This window comes from Phoca vitulina, unplaced genomic scaffold (genome assembly GCF_004348235.1).
Source record: "Phoca vitulina isolate PV1807 unplaced genomic scaffold, GSC_HSeal_1.0 scaffold58, whole genome shotgun sequence".
Classification (NCBI taxonomy): Eukaryota; Metazoa; Chordata; class Mammalia; order Carnivora; family Phocidae; genus Phoca; species Phoca vitulina.
The window spans coordinates 4,217,343-4,235,994 of NW_022589761.1; the positions used below are offsets into that span (position 1 = coordinate 4,217,343).

The following is an 18,652-nucleotide window of genomic DNA, read 5'->3' on the forward strand; positions in this document are numbered from 1 at the left end:
TCTCTGAGGCTCCCTGTGGGGGGCTGCGGGCACGTCTGGGACCGGAGGGAAAGGGATGGAAAGGTTGGCCGCCTCTCAGCCCCCACTCCCACCTTCTCCAGTAGAGCCTGACTGCGCTGGACCAGCTCTGGCCCCACGCAGCCCCTTCCTCAATGTTCAAGTATCTCTGGGGCATTTTCACGTGACTTCAAGGGACTGGAACAGTTGTACTCTGGGAGACACTCAGCTTCAGGAAAAACTGCACCATGCTCATATTTTGGTTTCATACCTTATGATGAAGTAGCGTGGCTTTTACGTTGGGATCACAGAGTGATTTATTATTTACCCAACACAGTAGGCGTGGCGGATCAATTTCAATAAAACAATGGATTATAAGCGCCACCAGCAATCTGGCAGTAGCAGTAATCAACAAAACATGTTGTTCTAAATGCTGCATAATAAATTGACTATAATAAACTCATAATTATTCTACTGGCTACATTTCAAAGTTACCACTAGAAAAATCAAATCACCAATTTGAACTTGGCATTAACATCCATGGGATTCCTGGATCAGCCCTCAGTCCTCCTGTCTTAGCTGCAAGCAGGAGCTGCAGGTGCCACGCGCTGCCAGGAGGGCCGGGGCCACATCTGGGCTACGTGGGAAGCGGATATATGCTGCGCCTTGGTCAGCCCAGCCCCACCCCAGCAGCGGCCAGTCCAGGAACGCAGCTGCGACCAGCCTCTCATGGGGTGAGGACCGTAGTGGGGGCAGATAGAGAGTGGAAAAGTAGCCACTTCCTCTGGGGTGTGCCAAGTTCACAGAGGAGAAAAATCACGGCCACATGGCACGGCCACAGGGCCCTCCAGGCGGCCAGAGCTGGCCCCGGGACAGCCAAAACCCGCTGGTATGGCGAGGTCTCTGCCTCTGCCCGGGGACTGGTTTCCCACATCCTGGCCTCGTGGTCCAGGCGGAATGGGCGGCACAAAGAGCACTAGGAAAGGTTCCAGGACGCAAAAGTCCCTGGAGACACCAGGTGGTCTCTCTTTGGCCCAGAGGGCACGGTGCTCCCGTCTGCCCTTAGTCTCCAGCTGAGCCACATCTCAGGCAGCCACCCCCCTCCCTAAATCCCTCTGGCTCTGCACCTGGACCTTCCTTGTGTCTCAGTGACCTCCCCTACACATGGGGGGGGGGGGGGGGGGGGGGGGGGGGGGGGGGAAAATCTACCTGAAGAGACGTCCCTGGGGCCAGGTACAGGGGAAGGTCCTGTCAGGGTTTCTGCATACCCTTGGCCCCTATGCCAAGAAGGACACCAGCCACTCTGGGAGGGGTGCAGACACTTTGGGTGTCCCCCTCTGTATGCTCCCATCCCCACTCTACTGGCCCAGACCCCCCAGGAAAGGGCACATGAGCTCAGCCACTGCCTTTCTGACACATTTCTTCTGCCCCTTCATGCCGTTCTGAGAGCTGTGTGTTATCTCCACTGACAGAAAAGTAAACTGAGGCTCCAAGAGGGAACTCAGGGGCTTTGTTTCCTCCCAGAAGGTGGAACTAGGCTCTGGGCGACAGCGGCCCTAGCCAGAACAGTCCGTCCCGCTACTGCCCCCGGGTGATTGCAGAGCCCACAGCCAGTCACCAAGCCCAGTGTGCCCTGCGGCAGGGACGGGCCCCCTGGGGTTGGGTGGATGTCTGAAAACACTTAGCAGGGACAGCTCAGAACACAGCTCAGGCCCCCCAGTGGATGCGGGCCAGGGCCTCCTGCGTGCAGGTTCCCCTCCTCCCTGCCTCAGGGCTGGGCTACACATGCGGGAGGCCACGTTCTGGCCGCCGGGCTGCATGGCCGGAACTTCAGCAGGGGAACGGAGCCTAGCAGGGCGACACCCACAACCTGACACGAGGCACGATGCTGCCGGGAAGTAGGCTGGCAGGATTCTTGCTCAGGTGCCCAGCAACTAGGAGCTGCAGGCCCCAAAGAACCGCATGCAACAGTGCGTGCCCCCCATCCCGGCCATGTGTTGATGACCGTGGCAAGATGTCTGAAGGCCAAGACAGGGTGGCCTCTGGGTGGCTCTCAGCCCAGGCTTTCCTGAGCACAGGAGACATGTGGTGAGTGAGGCCAACCCCTCACCACATGTCTTCTGTGGGCTGCGCTGGCCCTGCCTGACGTCTGGGAGGTGGAGAGGAGAAGTGGGCAGTGCCCAGTGTCCCTGAGTCAAAGAGAGAGCTGGTCCAGGTCAGCGAGGCACACACAGACCCCTGCCAAGACCCGGGGCAACTGCCCAGAGAGGTGCGGCCTATGCTCAGTATGAGCCCTCCACCCCGGGGGGGCGTGAGCGGGAGTGCAATCCTGCCAACAGGGGAGAGTCCATCTAGGGGCTGAGGGCTGCAGATCCTGCCCACATCTGCTTGGTCGGGGCTCTAGGAGGTGCCCTGAGCACCTTAAGCTGTGCTCAGGAAAGCCCCGCAAACAGTGTTGAAGGTCAAGAGCCCCCTCTGACCTCCTGAACTCATGGCCGTTTATGGATGGCTGAGGCTGGCAGGATTCAGAGGGTGGGAGGCTCCCCAGGGGTCTTCCCCGCTCCAGACTAGGTGCCCGCCCTCCTGGTACCGAGACAGAGGTGTGAGTGGCGAGTACGGGGCAGGCGCTGGGGGCCAGCTCAGGCCGCCTCTGAGGCTGTGCCTCAGCAACCCCCCACCACCCGGCACAGGGTCCCCCGCACCCTCTCTCGGTGCTTCCCTGGCCTTGCAGAGAAGGAGCCGTGCATGTGGGCAGCCCTGGTAAAGAAGTCTGGGCCCAGAGCAGACCTGGGGGCCTCACTGTGCTCAGCCCTCTCAGGGTGGGACCAAGAGGCCCCCCAGTCAGTCCCCCTGGAGGTGGAGACCCCCTGCGACCCCGCGGGTCACATGCAGAGCCAGGGCAGGGCCGGCTCGGGGCTGGCCTCACTCACCACATGTCTCCATCCTGGATGGTCCGGTCGTTGGGGGCTCCGGCATGTCCATAGTGCAGCACTGCCGAGTTCTCACCACTGCGGAGGACCGGGGGAGGTCAACAGCCCATCCTCACCGGGATGTGCCCCTCAGAGACACAGCCACGGTGACACATGCAGACACGCAGACATGCACACAGCCGTGCACACCCATTCTCAGGGGCAGGCCCCGGCCCACGGGCAGTACCATCCCCCCCTCCAGCAGAGGCCCGGGGGTGGCCAGCCTCATGGCTCGCAGCTCCCGTGCTGACACGTCAGGGCTCCCCTAGACGAGCGCTGTGTGGGCAGATGCCCTTGGGGCTGGGCATGTGGGACTGGTGGGGGGACAAGGGTCTGAGGCCCGGGGAAGGGACGCCGAGGAAGCCGTCTTCTCCTGGTTGGGGGGGGGAGGCCCAGGGGGAAGGGCCTGGACCATGGAGGGGCCGCCATGCTGTCAGCCTCGCTCCTCTACTCGAGCTTGCTTCCCTAATGAGCAATGCCTTTAAGAAAAAAAGGACTTTTAAGTCTGTCCAAAGGAAAAAAAAACCCACCTGGGTGTAATATTTATGGCCCTGTTCGGGAGTCTCAGGAATCATAAAAGTAGAAATAATGATTTTTCTCTCTATCCACCAGAGAAGAACATTTCCAAAGACTGAGACGTCCACATGTATTATTCATGTGCCGAGGACGTGCGCATCAGCAGAGCTGCTGGTTCCGTCCTGGCTGGGCAGAGGCCAGACCCTCTGACCCAGGGCGCAGAGCTGGGCGAGGCGAGCTAGGGTGCACCCGGGAGCCGAGGGGGCCACCCCCAGCCAGGATGTGCCCCTCAGAGACACACGCACGGTGACACACGCAGACACGCAGACACGCACAGAGCCGTACACACCCACAGCCACGGGCTGCCCCGTTCTCAGCGGCATTTGACCCCCGTGGCCTCTAAGCACACTCAGCCACGTGCAGCTGACACACACAGACACACACAGAGCCCCCCCCAGCCACAATGTGCCGTACGTGGGGGGACACCCCCACCCCGCTGACACACACAGAGCCCCTCCCAGCCACAGTGTGCCGCACGTGGGGGGACACCCCCCACCCCAGAGACCCGGATCCACCCACCATCGGGATGTTCCCTACACAGCCACACTGGCCACACACACACAGACACGGAACCACGGCCTCCTGCACCGACATGGCTCCTTCCGCCTCTGCTGCACGCAGAAGCCGTCACAGCCCTAAGTCACACCCTGGTCCCCACATGCTGGCTGTGTGTCTGTGTGGAGGGGGAAGGAAGGCTAGCCAGCAGCCCCAGGGGGGGCAGCCACCCTAGAGAGGGCGAGGGAGGGCATGGCAGCGAGTGGGCCGGCTCCCTCCTGCACCCCGCATGGGCCGGAAGCCTTAGCAGGGGACAATGGCTTAGCTTCAGTGGGCACTGCTGTGGGCATGGTAGCGAGCAGGTGTGTCCCAGCTCAGGGGGCGGGGGAGCCCTCACCTTCCCACAACCTCCCCTCTCTGTCATCCCCACTTACCTGCCACAGATGCAGGTGTAGGAGCTGTGGCGCATGCCCCCCCGGGAGTAGCAGTAGTGCTCGAAGAGGCTGCAGGGGAAGAAAGGACGTCAGGACAGAGGTGCCAGAGGATGCACGCCCCCCGCCCCACGCAAATCCTGGGCCCAGCTTGGCTTGCTTGGCTGTGCCCGCAGCAAGACCCAAGCTCCCCCGCGTGGCTCTGCGAGGCTTGTAGCCCGGAGCCCAGGGTCGGCGCAGGCCACAGAAGCAGGGGCCAGTGAGGAGAGGGAAAACAAAACAAGAGGCACACCACCTCCCATGTTGGGGGGCCGCCCAGTGCCCCGGGCCCATCGGGAAGTCAGCCCTGGTCTTGCAGGAGGACGGGCTGGGGCAGGGGCCACTGCTGTATCCCTGGGTCTCCCGTGTCCACTGGCCACAGCCCACCCCACCACGAGGGGCTGGACACGAGCTCTCCCAGCCCCAAGCTAGCCTCAGATGGCCCTGGGCCTGACCCTGGGGAGGGGCACAGGGAAAGGAGAGCAGAACCGCTGGGCACTGGCCTGGAGGACAGGGTCGAGGGGCAGGCCCTCACGGAGACAAAGCAGGGCAGAGTGGTCTCTGGTTGGGGGCAGAGGGGGTGGAGAGAGGCAGGGTCTGAGGACAGGTCCTCCTTCTCCTTCCTCAGGCCAAGCAGCAAATGGCCCCGTGGACAAGCTCCCACTCTGGGCAGGGGAAGCAAAGATGAGATCCTAGAGGGGGTCGCTAGCCCTCAGGGTGAGCCCAGAGCCAGAGCCTGGGGAGTCCTCCAAGTGCACAGGATGTCAAGGTCAGAGGGTAAACCACCCCTGGCAAAGGCCTGAGCCCTGCCCCCAGTCCTCCTGGGGCAGATCCTGCAGATGACTACAGGGGCTGATGGACCAGACCAGCCACATGAACACCACCTCAGCAGTGCTGAACTCTCGGGGGGCCTGGGCAACATCTGAGAAGCAGGTCCAGGGGGCCCCCCCCCACCCACCGACCCCCAGGGCAGGGGCCCAAGCACAGGGCTGTGCCACAGGCCCCGTCCTCGGAACACCAAGGCTGCCCGTGGGCATGCTGAGTGGCAATCCTGCCCTGCTCACTCGAGGCCTGTTTCGGGGAACATCTGTATGGAGCAGTCTAATCTTCCAGGCGCTGTAAACATCAATTACGTATAATTGTTATGATTGGGTATTAAGTAGTTGTCATGCAGGAACGGTTCTGCTCCGTTCAATAGGCTTCCAGACTTGCTTCACAAACCTCCAGGATAATTGGGTATCTGTGAGTGAACGATTTCCTCAACAGAAAGAATTTCAGGAACTGCCAGGGAGGCGAGGAAGGGCACACACTCCCCCCTTATCGGTGCCCTGTATTCACAGCAGGGGCACTCTGGGGGCTGCCACCAACTTTCACATCTGTCCCGGAGACCACGGGGGCGGCGAGACCAAGTCACAGCGCCGCGTGCGGCTACAGCCCAGCCCGTTCCTTCCTGGGGCCAGCCTTCCAGTGCCAAGCCCCGGCAGGCAGCCTCTGATACCAGGGCCTCGGACACGGGGCCCCCGCACAGCGAGCCCACATGAGGGGAGGACGCCCGATGCGCCGTGGAGCTGCTCCCTTATAAGGAAGACCCAAGCCTGTCCGGACAGAAGCAGATCTCGGGGCCGCATGGCCATTCTCCAGGGGCTGGGGACAGAGGGCCTCTCCTGGGGCGGGGACCCGCAGACAACTGTGGGAACAGCCAGGAAGGCCAGGCCGAGGGACAGCTGTGCCGCCTGCATGCGCAGATGAATAACCGGGAACATTCTGCAGAGGCCTGAGGACGTGGGGTGGGAGGGCGGCTTCCCTCCCCTACAGCCTCAGAGGCCTGCATTTCCCGGCCGTGTCCTCTGCTCAGGAGAAACAGCCTTCATGGCACACTCTGGCTTCCATTTAAGAAAAAAGCACTTTAGGGTAAAAGGCACAGCTTACAGAAGCACTAGACTGAGCGAAGGCTGACCCAGTTTTCACCTGCGGATTGCAGCCCGGCCCTGGGGCAGTTTCTAGCCACAGGAAGAGGAGAAACGCCAGAAGCTGAAAAGTCACTCGAGCTGAAAATGACTTGAAGTTGTTCAAACTGGACTTCAGCATCTAATTTTGGTTTGAATTAACTTTTCTGACACGATGTGAGGACCAACTGGGGCTTTGGTGGCAATAACAGGCGAACGCAACAGGCCCACGTTTTCTGTTCATGCGCCTTGGAGGTCCCTCTCTGAGCCCTCAGGCCTGGGCTGTGGACACATGCAATGGTCAGGGGGCCCATGGAAAGATGTGTCCCATGCATTTCTGGTTTTCAAGGGACAGGGGTGCTGAGCAGTGCATGCTGCAAACTGGGGCCACGTGGGTGACACGGAGCTCCTCTGGAGCCTGGTAGGAGCTCGGTCAGAGCTGCACGCATTCCCACTACACAGCTCACAGACCGAGGCGGTGATAGAAGGGCAGTTGATAAAGACCCCTCTGGAACTTTATGGGAAATATGGCCAACTGTGAACCAGATGAGGATCAGGTGACCCATAGCCAGAAGGGCCTAACTCCTGACAGACACAAGTCTACAGCCAAATTCGGCTGGAAGCTACCCGTTGGTCCCTCTGGAGCCATAAGGAGACAAATGGCAGAGTAAACTGAAAACCGGAACCGTAAACCATCCCACCTCCCCATTCAAGAGGTGCTACATGAAAGACAGTACATAGAACCACGTTCACGGGACAGGAAGGAAGATGGGGCCGGAAGGAAGGAAGACGGAGCTGCCAGGCTGGGGAAGCTGGAGGCCTTGGCTTTCACTGCCATGTTGGGGACAGGGACAAGGCCTCAGGGACATAAGAAGTAGCAGAAGAGAACGAGACCCCACCCGCACATACAGCTGCGGCCCAGGCCGGGATGCACCCTCAGCAGAAGGCCAGACCTGGAGAAAATTCGCCAGCATGAACAGGCCATCAGGGAGCCTGCCTGGGTTCTGGGGAAAAATAAAATACCAGCCTTCCCTCGGAGTTCATAGCGTGGGTCTGTCCTCCGTGGGGTTCAGGGTCCAGCGTGAACTACCTGCAGGGTTTGGAGTGACACAAAGCCAACTGGGCAGCCACAGCCTCAGGCCAGCCAGGGTCTGTGTGCACGCTATGTACACAACACACACACACACACACACACACTGAAGATGAACTCACAGCCCACACTTCATCCACAAGAGCTGTCAAACACAGTCGGCAGCAGGCTGGGACCCCCAAGGATTTCCGGTAGCAGAATTTCAGGGACTATACGCACCCATGAACTGACACCTAACCACAGAGCATGAAAACACAACAGGTAGATCCTATGAAGAACCACAGCAAAACTTCTGGAAGTGAGCAGTCTACCCATCAGCAGATGGGGGCAGGAAGCCAGGCAGCAGGGCCGTAGCCCAGAGATCACCTCCGCCTGCTCTTTCATCTGTGACTCTCACCTGTGTGTCGGTGTCCCGCGGGGCCCACCCGCCCCGCTCCCTCCTGCTCGCCTGCGTGGAGCATGAGGTGGGGAGCACCCGACCAGGCACCAGGCCCGTGGCCCGGCAGCAGGGGGGGCTTCCCGATGCGCAGAGGCAAGCCGGGGTCTCACACACACCTGCCACAACGTGGTCCTTGAAGCTCTCCCCGGCAGGGCCGTGCCTCTATCAATTTACACTCCTTGCCTATAAATTTCTCCCAAGCAAGACACGAGTGGAAAATGCTTTGTCTCCAGGCATCAGTGAGAACCTTTCAGTAACCTGGGAGAGTCTGTGCTGTGAATAACGAGGTGGATGGAGCTACTGCGGCGAAAGAGCGGCAGGCCCATTTGTCAGTGCCTAGAGATGACGAATGGGGCAGGGTGAGCAGATGCCGAGGCCCAGATCTGCAGGAACAGTGTCTCTGGGGACAGCACTGGGGCCTCCCCCGGGGCCTGCTCGTCCAGCCCGTGGAGCCTTCCTGGGCTCACGGCCCAGCTCCTGCCCTCTGAGGTTTATCACCTGATGAGGAGATAGCCACGGCCCTATAAAAATGCATCAGCTGCCCAAGATAACGGCAGAAGGGCTGCCGGGGGCAGAGAGTGTCAGCAAGCTATCAGCACAAGCATGAGCGCCGGCAGATGGGCCAGCTGGGGAGGTGAGCAGGGGCTGCATCAGCCCCCTCCTGATGCACGGCAGTTCCGGCGCATGCCGCGCCAGGAACAGGAGCGTGGAAGGGAAGATGGGCAGGCCGCTCGGCTGAGCTGCGGGTCTAGGAGAGTGAGCGCTTAGGACACGGGGTTCTCGTGTAAGGCCGAGGCACTCCAAGCTACACGCAGGGTCCTCCTGGGCCAGGTGCAGCCCACACCCACTGTTACTGCGGTCCCCAGCGGGTGCCCCACGTTCTCTCCTGGCACAGGCAGGCTCCTCGTGGCTGCCCCCCACGTCCTCAGGCCTGTGGGTTCTCCACCCTGTGCCGTGTCCCGTCGTCCTTGCTCTGGGCCACATGCCCAGCCTCCCGGGGGCACTGCTCAGTAATGACACTGAAGCCAAATCCCAGCGCTGCCATGTACCAGCTGTATGGCCTGTCCGTGCCTCAGTTTCCTCATCTGTAAGATGGGATAACAGTACCTTCCACAGAACTGCTGTATCACTTACGTGATATGATACATAGAAAGTGCATATAACAGTGTCTGCCACATGCTGAGCCCTATGTGCAGGACACATCAGCTGTCACCACTGTGGTCGTTCAGGGGCCTCAAAGGGAGTGCACACAGCAAGGACCCCTTGAGGGAGGCCGGGCTTAGACAAAGAGTCTCCTGTCCTTTAAAGCCAAACAGAATCCCTCTGTGGCCTGGACCCCGGCGCCCACACGGTGCAGTGCAGCCCCACGCGCAGGTGGACACACGTTGCCTCCCCAGGACAGACGCGCACACGGGCGTCCCCTGACACAGGGCGTCTAGCTGCCTCTGTCCCGCTCACGCATCCGGAAGTCTCGCCTCCTTAGGGAAGTGCCCCGGCCTCGAGGAGTGAGAAAGGAGGGAGTGGGGGTGTCTCGTGATGTTTTGGGGCTAATGACTATGTTCTGTGCAGTTATCACAGCACTGAGTTACTTCGGATTCACATTTATTGTTTAATTAACTACCCTTATTTTTGGGGCATAAATGACAGCTAGGTAATGAATGGGAAAGGCCTTTTGGAGACCTGAGTACTTACTAAAAGAAAATTCTCGATAGTAAGAAAATCACAGTCCCACAGAGAGGAGCCCTGAGACTCACCTAGAGGCGAGTGGAGTGCTTTCCTGTTTTCCTGCTTCCCCCAAGTGGAGGCAGCAGCCAGAGACGACTTGGATCCAGACCCCGAGGAGGGGTCTCTGCTAGGAGTCAGCAGCAGGAGAACAGCTTGCCCACGGAACCAGAAGCACATACCACATTACTGTTGAATTTCCAGGGAAGGGTGGATGCTATTCCACTCATTTCTTCTGGGGGTGATCAGATGTCATCAGAAAGTACCCAGCAGAAGAGCCCCCATCCCGCCCTGGTAATCACTGCCACCCATCCCAGCCTCTGCCCAAATTCCCAGGAGAGCCCCAGCTCCTGTAACCGAGTTCTCTGTGGGCCTTCTGAACGGCGGGTTCCGGCCTGGGTGGTGAACCGAGAGGCAGCCTGTCCCTCTCCTTCCCCAGGCCCCCCAGGGAGGAAAGACAGAGAGCAAGTGAGGGAGCCACCACTGAGGCTTGAGGGTGTTTTAAATGAGCAAGTAGCATTCACACAGTTTGTCACCAAGAAGGGACTGACCTGGACTAAACCCAGACATAATTAACAAAACTAGAGAGGAAAGATGGCGGAGGAGTAGGGGACTCTATTTCAACTGGTCCCCGGAATTGAGCTGGATATCTACCAGACCACTCTGAGCACCCACGAAACCAGCCTGAGATGTAAGAAGATCTGGATCTCTACAAACAGAATATCGCAGGCGGTTGGTTTCGAGGTACGAAGCGGGGAGCCGTGATTCCGCAGGCAGGTATCGGAGGATAAACGGCAGCGGGAGGGTGCCTGGCCGTGGGGATCCTACACCGCCAAAAAGCGACAGCCTCGAGCGCTGCGGACAGGGCACAGACTTGCAGACCGGTAGCAGCGGGGAAAGGACTTCAGGGCAGCCCCCGGGGTGGAAACCCGGAGCAGCAGGGTCGGGCCAGCGAACTGCAGCCCCCGGGACGGAAACCCAAAGCGGTGGGGTCGCGCGCGCGCAAACTGGGAGCAGCTGGGCACAACCCAGGCCACTGCAGTTTATAGCAGCACGGACAGAAACAGAGACCGTGCGGCCTGGAGAGCTCACTGAAGAACAGACTGCGGTCTCTCTGCTCTGAGGCAGAGGGTTGGAAACGGTCTCTTCTGCTCTGACTCGCGGAAGAGACGCACAAAGCCGCCAGGGAAAGCCGCCAGAGAACAAAAGCCCCGAAGACTGATTCCCGCTGAGCCCATCCCCCGCCACAGGGGCGCAGGGCAACTCCGCCCAAACAGGGTTGCCTGAATAACAGCACGGCAGGCCCCTCCCGCAGAAGACAGGCTGGGAAAACAAGAGGCCAGCAACCCTAAGGTCCCAAGAAAACAGGTGCATCTTGCTTGGGTTCTGGTCAATAATTTGGACTCTATACATTCCTTCAAACACCCATCAACAGAATGACTAGGAGGAGGAGCCCCCAAAATAGAAAAGACTCAGAGATTATGACTTACGCTGCAGATTTACAAATGGATGCAGATATAACCAAGATGTCGGAGATGGAATTCAGGCTAGCAATTGTGAAGACAATGGCTAGAATGGAGAAATCAATTAATGGCAACATAAAGTCTCTAAGGGCAGAAATGAAAGCTGAACTGGCAGAACTAAAAAATGCTATCAATGAGATCCAATCCAATATAGATAATCTAACAGCTAGGGTAACTGAGGCAGAAAAACGAAGAAGCGACCTGGAAGACAATATAATAGATAAAAAGGGAAAAGAGGCGGCCAGGGAAAAACAACTCAGAATCCATGAAAATAGAATCAGAGAAATAAGTGACACCGTGAAGCGTTCCAATGTCAGAATAATTGGAATCCCAGAGGGAGTGGAGAGAGAGGACTAGAAGATGTATTTGAGCAAATCGTAGCTGAGAACTTCCCTAATCTGGGGAATGAAACAAACATTTGCGTCCTAGAGGCAGAGAGGACCCCTCCCAAGATCAAGGAAAACAGGCCAACACCCTGGCATGTAATAGTAAAACTTGCAAATCTTAGAACCAAGGAAACCATCTTAAGGGCATTTAGGGGGAAGAGATTCCTTACGTACGGAGGGAGGAACATCAGAATAATGTCAGACCTATCCACAGAGACCTGGCAAGCCAGAAAGGCCTGGCAAGGCATATTCAGGGTACTAAATGAGAAGAACATGCAGCCAAGAATACTTTATCCAGCAAGGCTTTCATTTAGAATGGGTGGAGAGATGCAGAGCTTCCACGACCGGCAGAAACTGAAAGAATATGTGACCACTAAGCCGGCCCTGCAAGAAATATTAAGGAGGGTTCTATAAAAGGAGAAAGACCCCAAGAGTGATATACAACAGAAATTTACAGGGACAATCTATAAAAACAATGTCTTCACAGGCAACATGATTAATTCATATCTTTCAATAATCACTCTCAACGTGAATGGCCTAAATGCTCCCATAAAACGGCACAGGGTTGCAGACTGGATAAAAAGACAGGACCCATCCATATGCTGCCTACAAGAGACTCATTTTGAACCTAAAGATACATCCAGACTGAAAGTGAAGGGATGGAGATCCATCTTCCATGCCAGCGGACCTCAAAAGAAAGCTGGGGTAGCAATTCTTGTATCAGACAAATTAGATTTTAAACTAAACTCTGTAATTAGAGACACAGAGGGACACTATATCATTCTTAAAGGGTCTATCCAACAAGAAGATCTAACAATTGTAAATATCTATGCCCCCAACATGGGAGCAGCTATCTACATAAGCCAACTGTTAACCAAAATAAAGAGTCATATTGATAACAATACGTTAATTGTAAGAGACCTCAATACTCTACTCTCAGCAATGGACAGATCATCTAAGCAGAAAATCAACAAGGAAACAAGAGCTTTGAATGATACATTGGACCAGATGGACCTCATAGATATTTACAGATCATTCCACCCTAAAACAACAGAATACTCATTCTTCTCGAGCGCACATGGAACTTTCTCCAGAACAGACCACATACTGGGTCACAAATCAGGTCTCAACCGATACCAAAAGACTGAGATTATTCCCTGCATATTCTCAGACCACAATGCTCTAAAACTGGAACTCAATCACAAGAAAAAATTTGGCAGAAATTCAAACACTTGGAAGCTAAAGACCACTCTGCTCAAGAATGTTTGGGTCAACCAGGAAATCAAAGAAGAACTCAAACAATTCATGGAAATCAATGAGAACAAAAACACATCGGTCCAAAACCTATGGGATACTGCAAAGGCGGTCCTAAGGGGGAAATATATAGCCATCCAAGCCTCACTCAAAAAAATAGAAAAGTCCCGAATTCACCAACTAACTCTACACCTTAAAGAACTAGAGAAAAAGCAACAAACGATGCCTACGCCATGCATTAGAAGAGAAATAATTAAAATTAAAGCAGAGATCAATGAATTAGAAACCAGAAAGAGTAGATCAGATCAACGAAACTAGAAGTTGGTTCTTTGAAAGAATTAATAAGATCAATAAACCACTGGCCAGACTTATCCAAAAGAAGAGAGAAAGGACCCAAATTAATAAAATTATGAATGAAAGGGGAGAGATCACGACTAACACCAAGGAAATAGAAACAATTATTAGAAATTATCAACAACTATATGCCAATAAACTGAGCAATCTGGATGAAATGGAGGCCTTCCTGGAAACCTATAAGCTGCCAAGACTGAAACAGGAAGAAACTGACAACCTGAATAGGCCAATAACCAGTAACGAGATTGAAGCAGTGATCAAAAACCTCCCAAAAAACAAGAGTCCAGGGCCTGATCGATTCCCTGGGGAATTCTACCAAACATTCAAAGAAGAAATAATACCTATTCTACTTAAGTTGTTTCAAAACACAGAAACAGAAGGAAAACTTCCAAACTCATTCTATGAGGCCAGCATTACCTTAATCCCCAAACCAGGCAAAGACCCCATCAAAAAGGAGAATTTCAGACCGATATCCCTGATGAACATGGATTCCAAAATCCTCAACAAAATCCTAGCTAATACGATCCAACAATACATTAAAAGGATCATCCACCACGACCAAGTGGGATTTATCCCCGGGATGCAAGGGTGGTTCAACATTCGCAAATCAATCAGTGTGATGGAACACATTAATAAGAGGAGGGAGAAGAACCATATGGTCCTCTCAATTGATGCAGAAAAAGCATTTGACAAAATACAACATCCTTTCCTGATTAAAACTCTTCAGAGTATAGGGATAGAGGGAACATTCCTCAGGTTCATAAAATCCATCTATGAAAAACCCACAACGAATATCATCCTCAATGGGGAAAAGCTGAGAGCCTTTCCCTTAAGATCAGGAACGCGTCAAGGATGCCCACTCTCGCCACTATTGTTCAACATAGTACTAGAAGTCCTAGCAACAGCAATCAGACAACAAAAAGAAATAAAAGGTATTCAAACTGGCAAAGAAGAAGTCAAACTCTCTCTTTTCACATACAACATGATACTTTATGTGGAAAACCCGAAAGACTCCACCCCCAAATTACTAGAACTCATACAGCAATTCAGTAATGTGGCAGGATACAAAATCAATGCACAGAAATCAGTTGCTTTCTTATACACTAACAACGCAACTGTAGAAAGAGAAATTAGAGAAACGATTCCATTTACAATAGCACCAAAAACCATAAGATACCTCGGAATATACCTAACCAAAGAGGTAAAGGATCTATACTCTAGGAACTACAAAACACTCATGAAAGAAATTGAAGAAGACACAAAAAGATGGAAAAATATTCCATGCTCATGGATCGGAAGAATAAACATTGTTAAAATGTCTATGCAATCTACACCTTCAATGCCATCCCGATCAAGATTCCAATGACATTTTTCAAAGTGCTGGAACAAACAATCCTAAAATTTGTATGGAATCAGAAAAAACCCCGAATCACCAAGGAAATGTTGAAAAAGAAAAACAAAGCTGGGGGTATCACATTGCCCGATTTCAAGCTATATTACAAAGCTGTGATCACCAAGACAGCATGGTACTGGCACAAAAACAGACATACAGACCAATGGAACAGAATAGAGAACCCAGATATGGACCCTCAACTCTATGGTCAAATAATCTTTGACAAAGCAGGAAAAAACATGCAATAGAAAAAAGACAGTCTCTTCAATAAATGGTGCTGGGAAAATTGGACAGCCACATGCAGAAGAATGAAACTCGACCATTCTCTAACACCATTCACAAAGATAAACTCAAAGTGGATGAAAGACCTCAATGTGAGACAGGAATCCATCAAAATCCTAGAGGAGAACATAGGCAGTAACCTCTTTGACATCGGCCACAGCAACTTCTTTCAAGATACATCTGCAAAAGCTAGTGAAACAAAAGCAAAAATGAACTTTTGGGACTTCATCAAGATAAAAAGCTTCTGCACAGCAAAGAAAACAGTCAACAAAACAAAGAGGCAACCCACAGAATGGGAGAAGATATTTGCAAATGACACTACAGATAAAGGGCTGGTATCCAAAATCTATAAAGAACTTCTCAAACTCAACACCCAAAAAACAAATAATCAAGTCAAAAAGTGGGCAGAAGATATGAAAAGACACTTCTCTGAAGAAGACATACAAATGGCTAACAGACACATGAAAAAATGTTCATCATCATTAGCCATCAGGGAAATCCAAATCAAAACCACATTGAGATACCACCTTACACCAGTTAGAATGGCAAAAATGGACAGGGAAAGAAACAACAAATGTTGGAGAGGTTGTGGAGAAAGGGGAACCCTCTTACACTGTTGGTGGGAATGCAAGTTGGTACAGCCACTTTGGAAAACAGTGTGGAGGTTCCTCAAAAATTTAAAAATAGAGCTACCCTATGACCCAGCAATTGCACTACGGGGTATTTACCCCAAAGACACAGATGTAGTGAAAAGAAGGGCCATATGCACCCCAATGTTCATAGCAGCAATGTCCGCAATAGCCAAACTGTGGAAAGAGCCGAGATGCCCTTCAACAGATGAATGGATAAAGAAGATGTGGTCCATATATACAATGGAATATTACTCAGCCATCAGAAAGGATGAATACCCAACTTTTACATCAACATGGATGGGACTGGAGGAGATTATGCGAAGTGAAATAAGTCAAGCAGAGAAAGTCAATTATCATATGGTTTCACTTATTCGTGGAACATAAGGAAGAGCATGGAGGACACTAGGAGAAGGAAGGGAAAAATGAGGGGGGGGGGAACTGGAGGGAAAGATGAACCATGAGAGACTATGGACTCTGAGAAACAAATAGGGTTTTAGAGGGGAGGGGGGAGGGGGGATTGGTTAGCCCGGTGATGGGTATTAAGGAGAGCACGTACTGCATGGAGCACTGGGTGTTATACGAAAACAATGGACCATGGATCATCACATCAAAAACTAATGATGTATTGTATGGTGACTAACATAACATAATAAAATTAAAAAACAAAACAAAACAAAACTAGAGCTCACGGCACAGCCTGCAAGACTCGGCACCACCTGGGACACGGGCCACATGCAGTGGCTGCAGTGGCTGTCTCCACCATCAGCAGCTCCTTCTGCCTGAAGCTCGCCAAGTCCCCTGCCGCTGCCCTACCTGAGTCCCCGCCGGGGGACAACGACACCTTCCCACCCAGGGCCTCCGATAAGGCCCTGCCAATAAGAGAAACCGATCAGCCCCCGGCAGCCTCCAGCATTGTCAAAAATCCTTCCGGGGGGAAGGAGCGGTTTTCCTACTTTGTGGGAAAAAGGCCCTGCAAGGGAAGACTCCACCCAACCGGAGGCAAGGGCGGCAGGAAAGACAGGGTCACGGCAGGAAGACGAGGAGCACCAGAGAGAAGCCACTCACTCTCTCCCCAAGAGCAGCGTTATCAAGGTACGAGATAATTAGCATTTTAATTGGATAATTGGGAATTCTAAATTGCCTATCTTGTATTAAGCATAACTGAGGACATAACATGACATTCAATTAACAAATATTCCTCTTTATCCTTGACATGCTTGATTAGGTTGAATTTCCGAGTTCTTCGGTATCAGCAACGGGATAAAGCCCCGGCCGCGTCAGACGGCTAATAAATGCAAATCATATATATATAGAAAAGACTTTAGAAATTCTCTACACAAAGGGAAAAAAACCTCACCCAGAATCTTATCCCCCAGAGATAACCTCTGTCAAATATGCTGTTGAACATCCTTCCAGGCATTTTTTTTTAATGCATAAATACGGATTTTTAAAAATAATAATGAGCTGTATGTTAAAATAATAAAACCTTTTTCGAAGCCACTTTTTGACTGAAGTCTGACGTGCATAGAGAAGAGGACTACGACCATAGGGACCCAGCATGGTGACCTGCCACAGAGTGAGCACGCCCGTGCACCCAGCACGTGGGGCCCCTCCCAGCCCGTCCTCCCTCCCGAGGGCGCCTGACTTCCATCACCGCACGGGACTTCTGCTTCCTTGTGACCTTTGCGTAAAGGGAATCAAATAACAGGCCCTCTCCGTGGGGCTTCTTCTGCAGCTCCCATCGATGCCCGCGAGACCCGCCCAGGTGGCGGGTAGCTGGCGCTGCTCCTTCTCTCTGTTGGTAGCGCTCCGTTGGCTCCGTTCTCCTGCTGCCGAACATTCTGGCGGTTTCCACACTGCGGCTAACACGAACAGGGCAGCTGTGGACACGCTCGTCCGGTCTTCTGGGGCAGTGTGCACGCACCTCCACTGAGCATACTCCGGGCCTGGAAATGCTGTGTCACTGGATTTTTGTATCCGTTTGGCTTTAGCAGGTAACTAACGCCAGGCTTTGTAGGCGGCTGTATCAATTTATTCATCGGCTCATAAATCCTACTTCACACCTGTGCATGGGGCCCCACTGAGCTCAAAAGGCCCCCCCGCCTCCAGTCCTGAGACATTTCTCTTGCTAAAGCAACATCATGTTCCCTTGTCCATAAATACATGTCTATATTTTTGAGGGCCACTCTGTCCAGAATCTGACTACTTCTCCCCCCTAACGCTGGTGCAGGCCACTGTCTCTTTCAGGTCGATGGACACAGTGGTGTAGCTGGTCTCCCTGCTTCAGCCCTTGTCCCCTACAGAGGGCTCCTTTGATAATCTAAGTAGGAGCACACAGAGTCCTGGCTTCATTTCCCTGTCTCCTCTCATCCTCTCCATCTGCCTCTCTGCTGCTCCTGGGGCTGCCGAGCAAGCTCCCACCGCAGGGCCACCAGAGGAGCCCCACTCTCTCCGCCTGGAATGTCTGTCCCAGAGATCCATAGCTTGCTTTCTCCTTCAGGACTCTCCTCCAATGTCCCCTTCTCAGGGATGCCTGTCCCCAGCTCCTTGGAAAAAGTACTCCCTCCCCTCTAGCCCTCACCATATAACTTTCATCCATCCATCCATCCATCCATCCACCTATCCTTTCTCACCTCCATTAGGCGGGGTTTTGTCTATTTTGCTCGCTCAAGTGTCCCCAGAGCCCAGAACAGCGCCTGGCCCACCGACACCTCTCCACACGTCTGCTGAGTGACTGAACAGTACGTGGTTGTGTGGGCAGTACCACAGCCTATAATTTATTTACTCCCCCAATTTCACGCTGTTGGATATCTAGGCTGCTTCCACCTCCATCTTATGATGGACACCCGTGGCCACATGCCTAAATTCCTAGAAGGAGAATTACATGGGCACATTTTCAGTCTCAGGGCCCGTTCTGCCCAACAGACCCCAAAAATGTTCATAAGGATTTTCAGCGTCTTGAGCGGCGTACTATGGGGCCTGCCTGCCCACTCAACTGCGAATCTGGCAGGCAAAACCAAAAAGTATTTTGTTTCATTGATTAACTGGCAAGTTTACATGTTTACGTCCTCATAGTTCTTCCTTTCTGAGTGGCCCGTTTCTTTTTTTAGAAAAACGAATGTTC

General features: G+C 53.3%; 1 protein-coding gene across 1 annotated transcript in view; it reads right to left on the reverse strand.

Moving 5' to 3' along the window:
* PEPD (peptidase D) overlaps positions 1–18,652 on the reverse strand; it is a 116,970-nt gene that overhangs the window by 19,529 nt on the left and 78,789 nt on the right. The window contains exons 10-11 of the mRNA XM_032390457.1: positions 4,472–4,540; positions 2,928–3,005 (exon numbers count right to left, since the gene is read on the reverse strand). Of these exons, the coding sequence (XP_032246348.1) occupies positions 2,928–3,005; positions 4,472–4,540 (147 nt within the window). The remainder of the gene's footprint in view (positions 1–2,927; positions 3,006–4,471; positions 4,541–18,652) is intronic.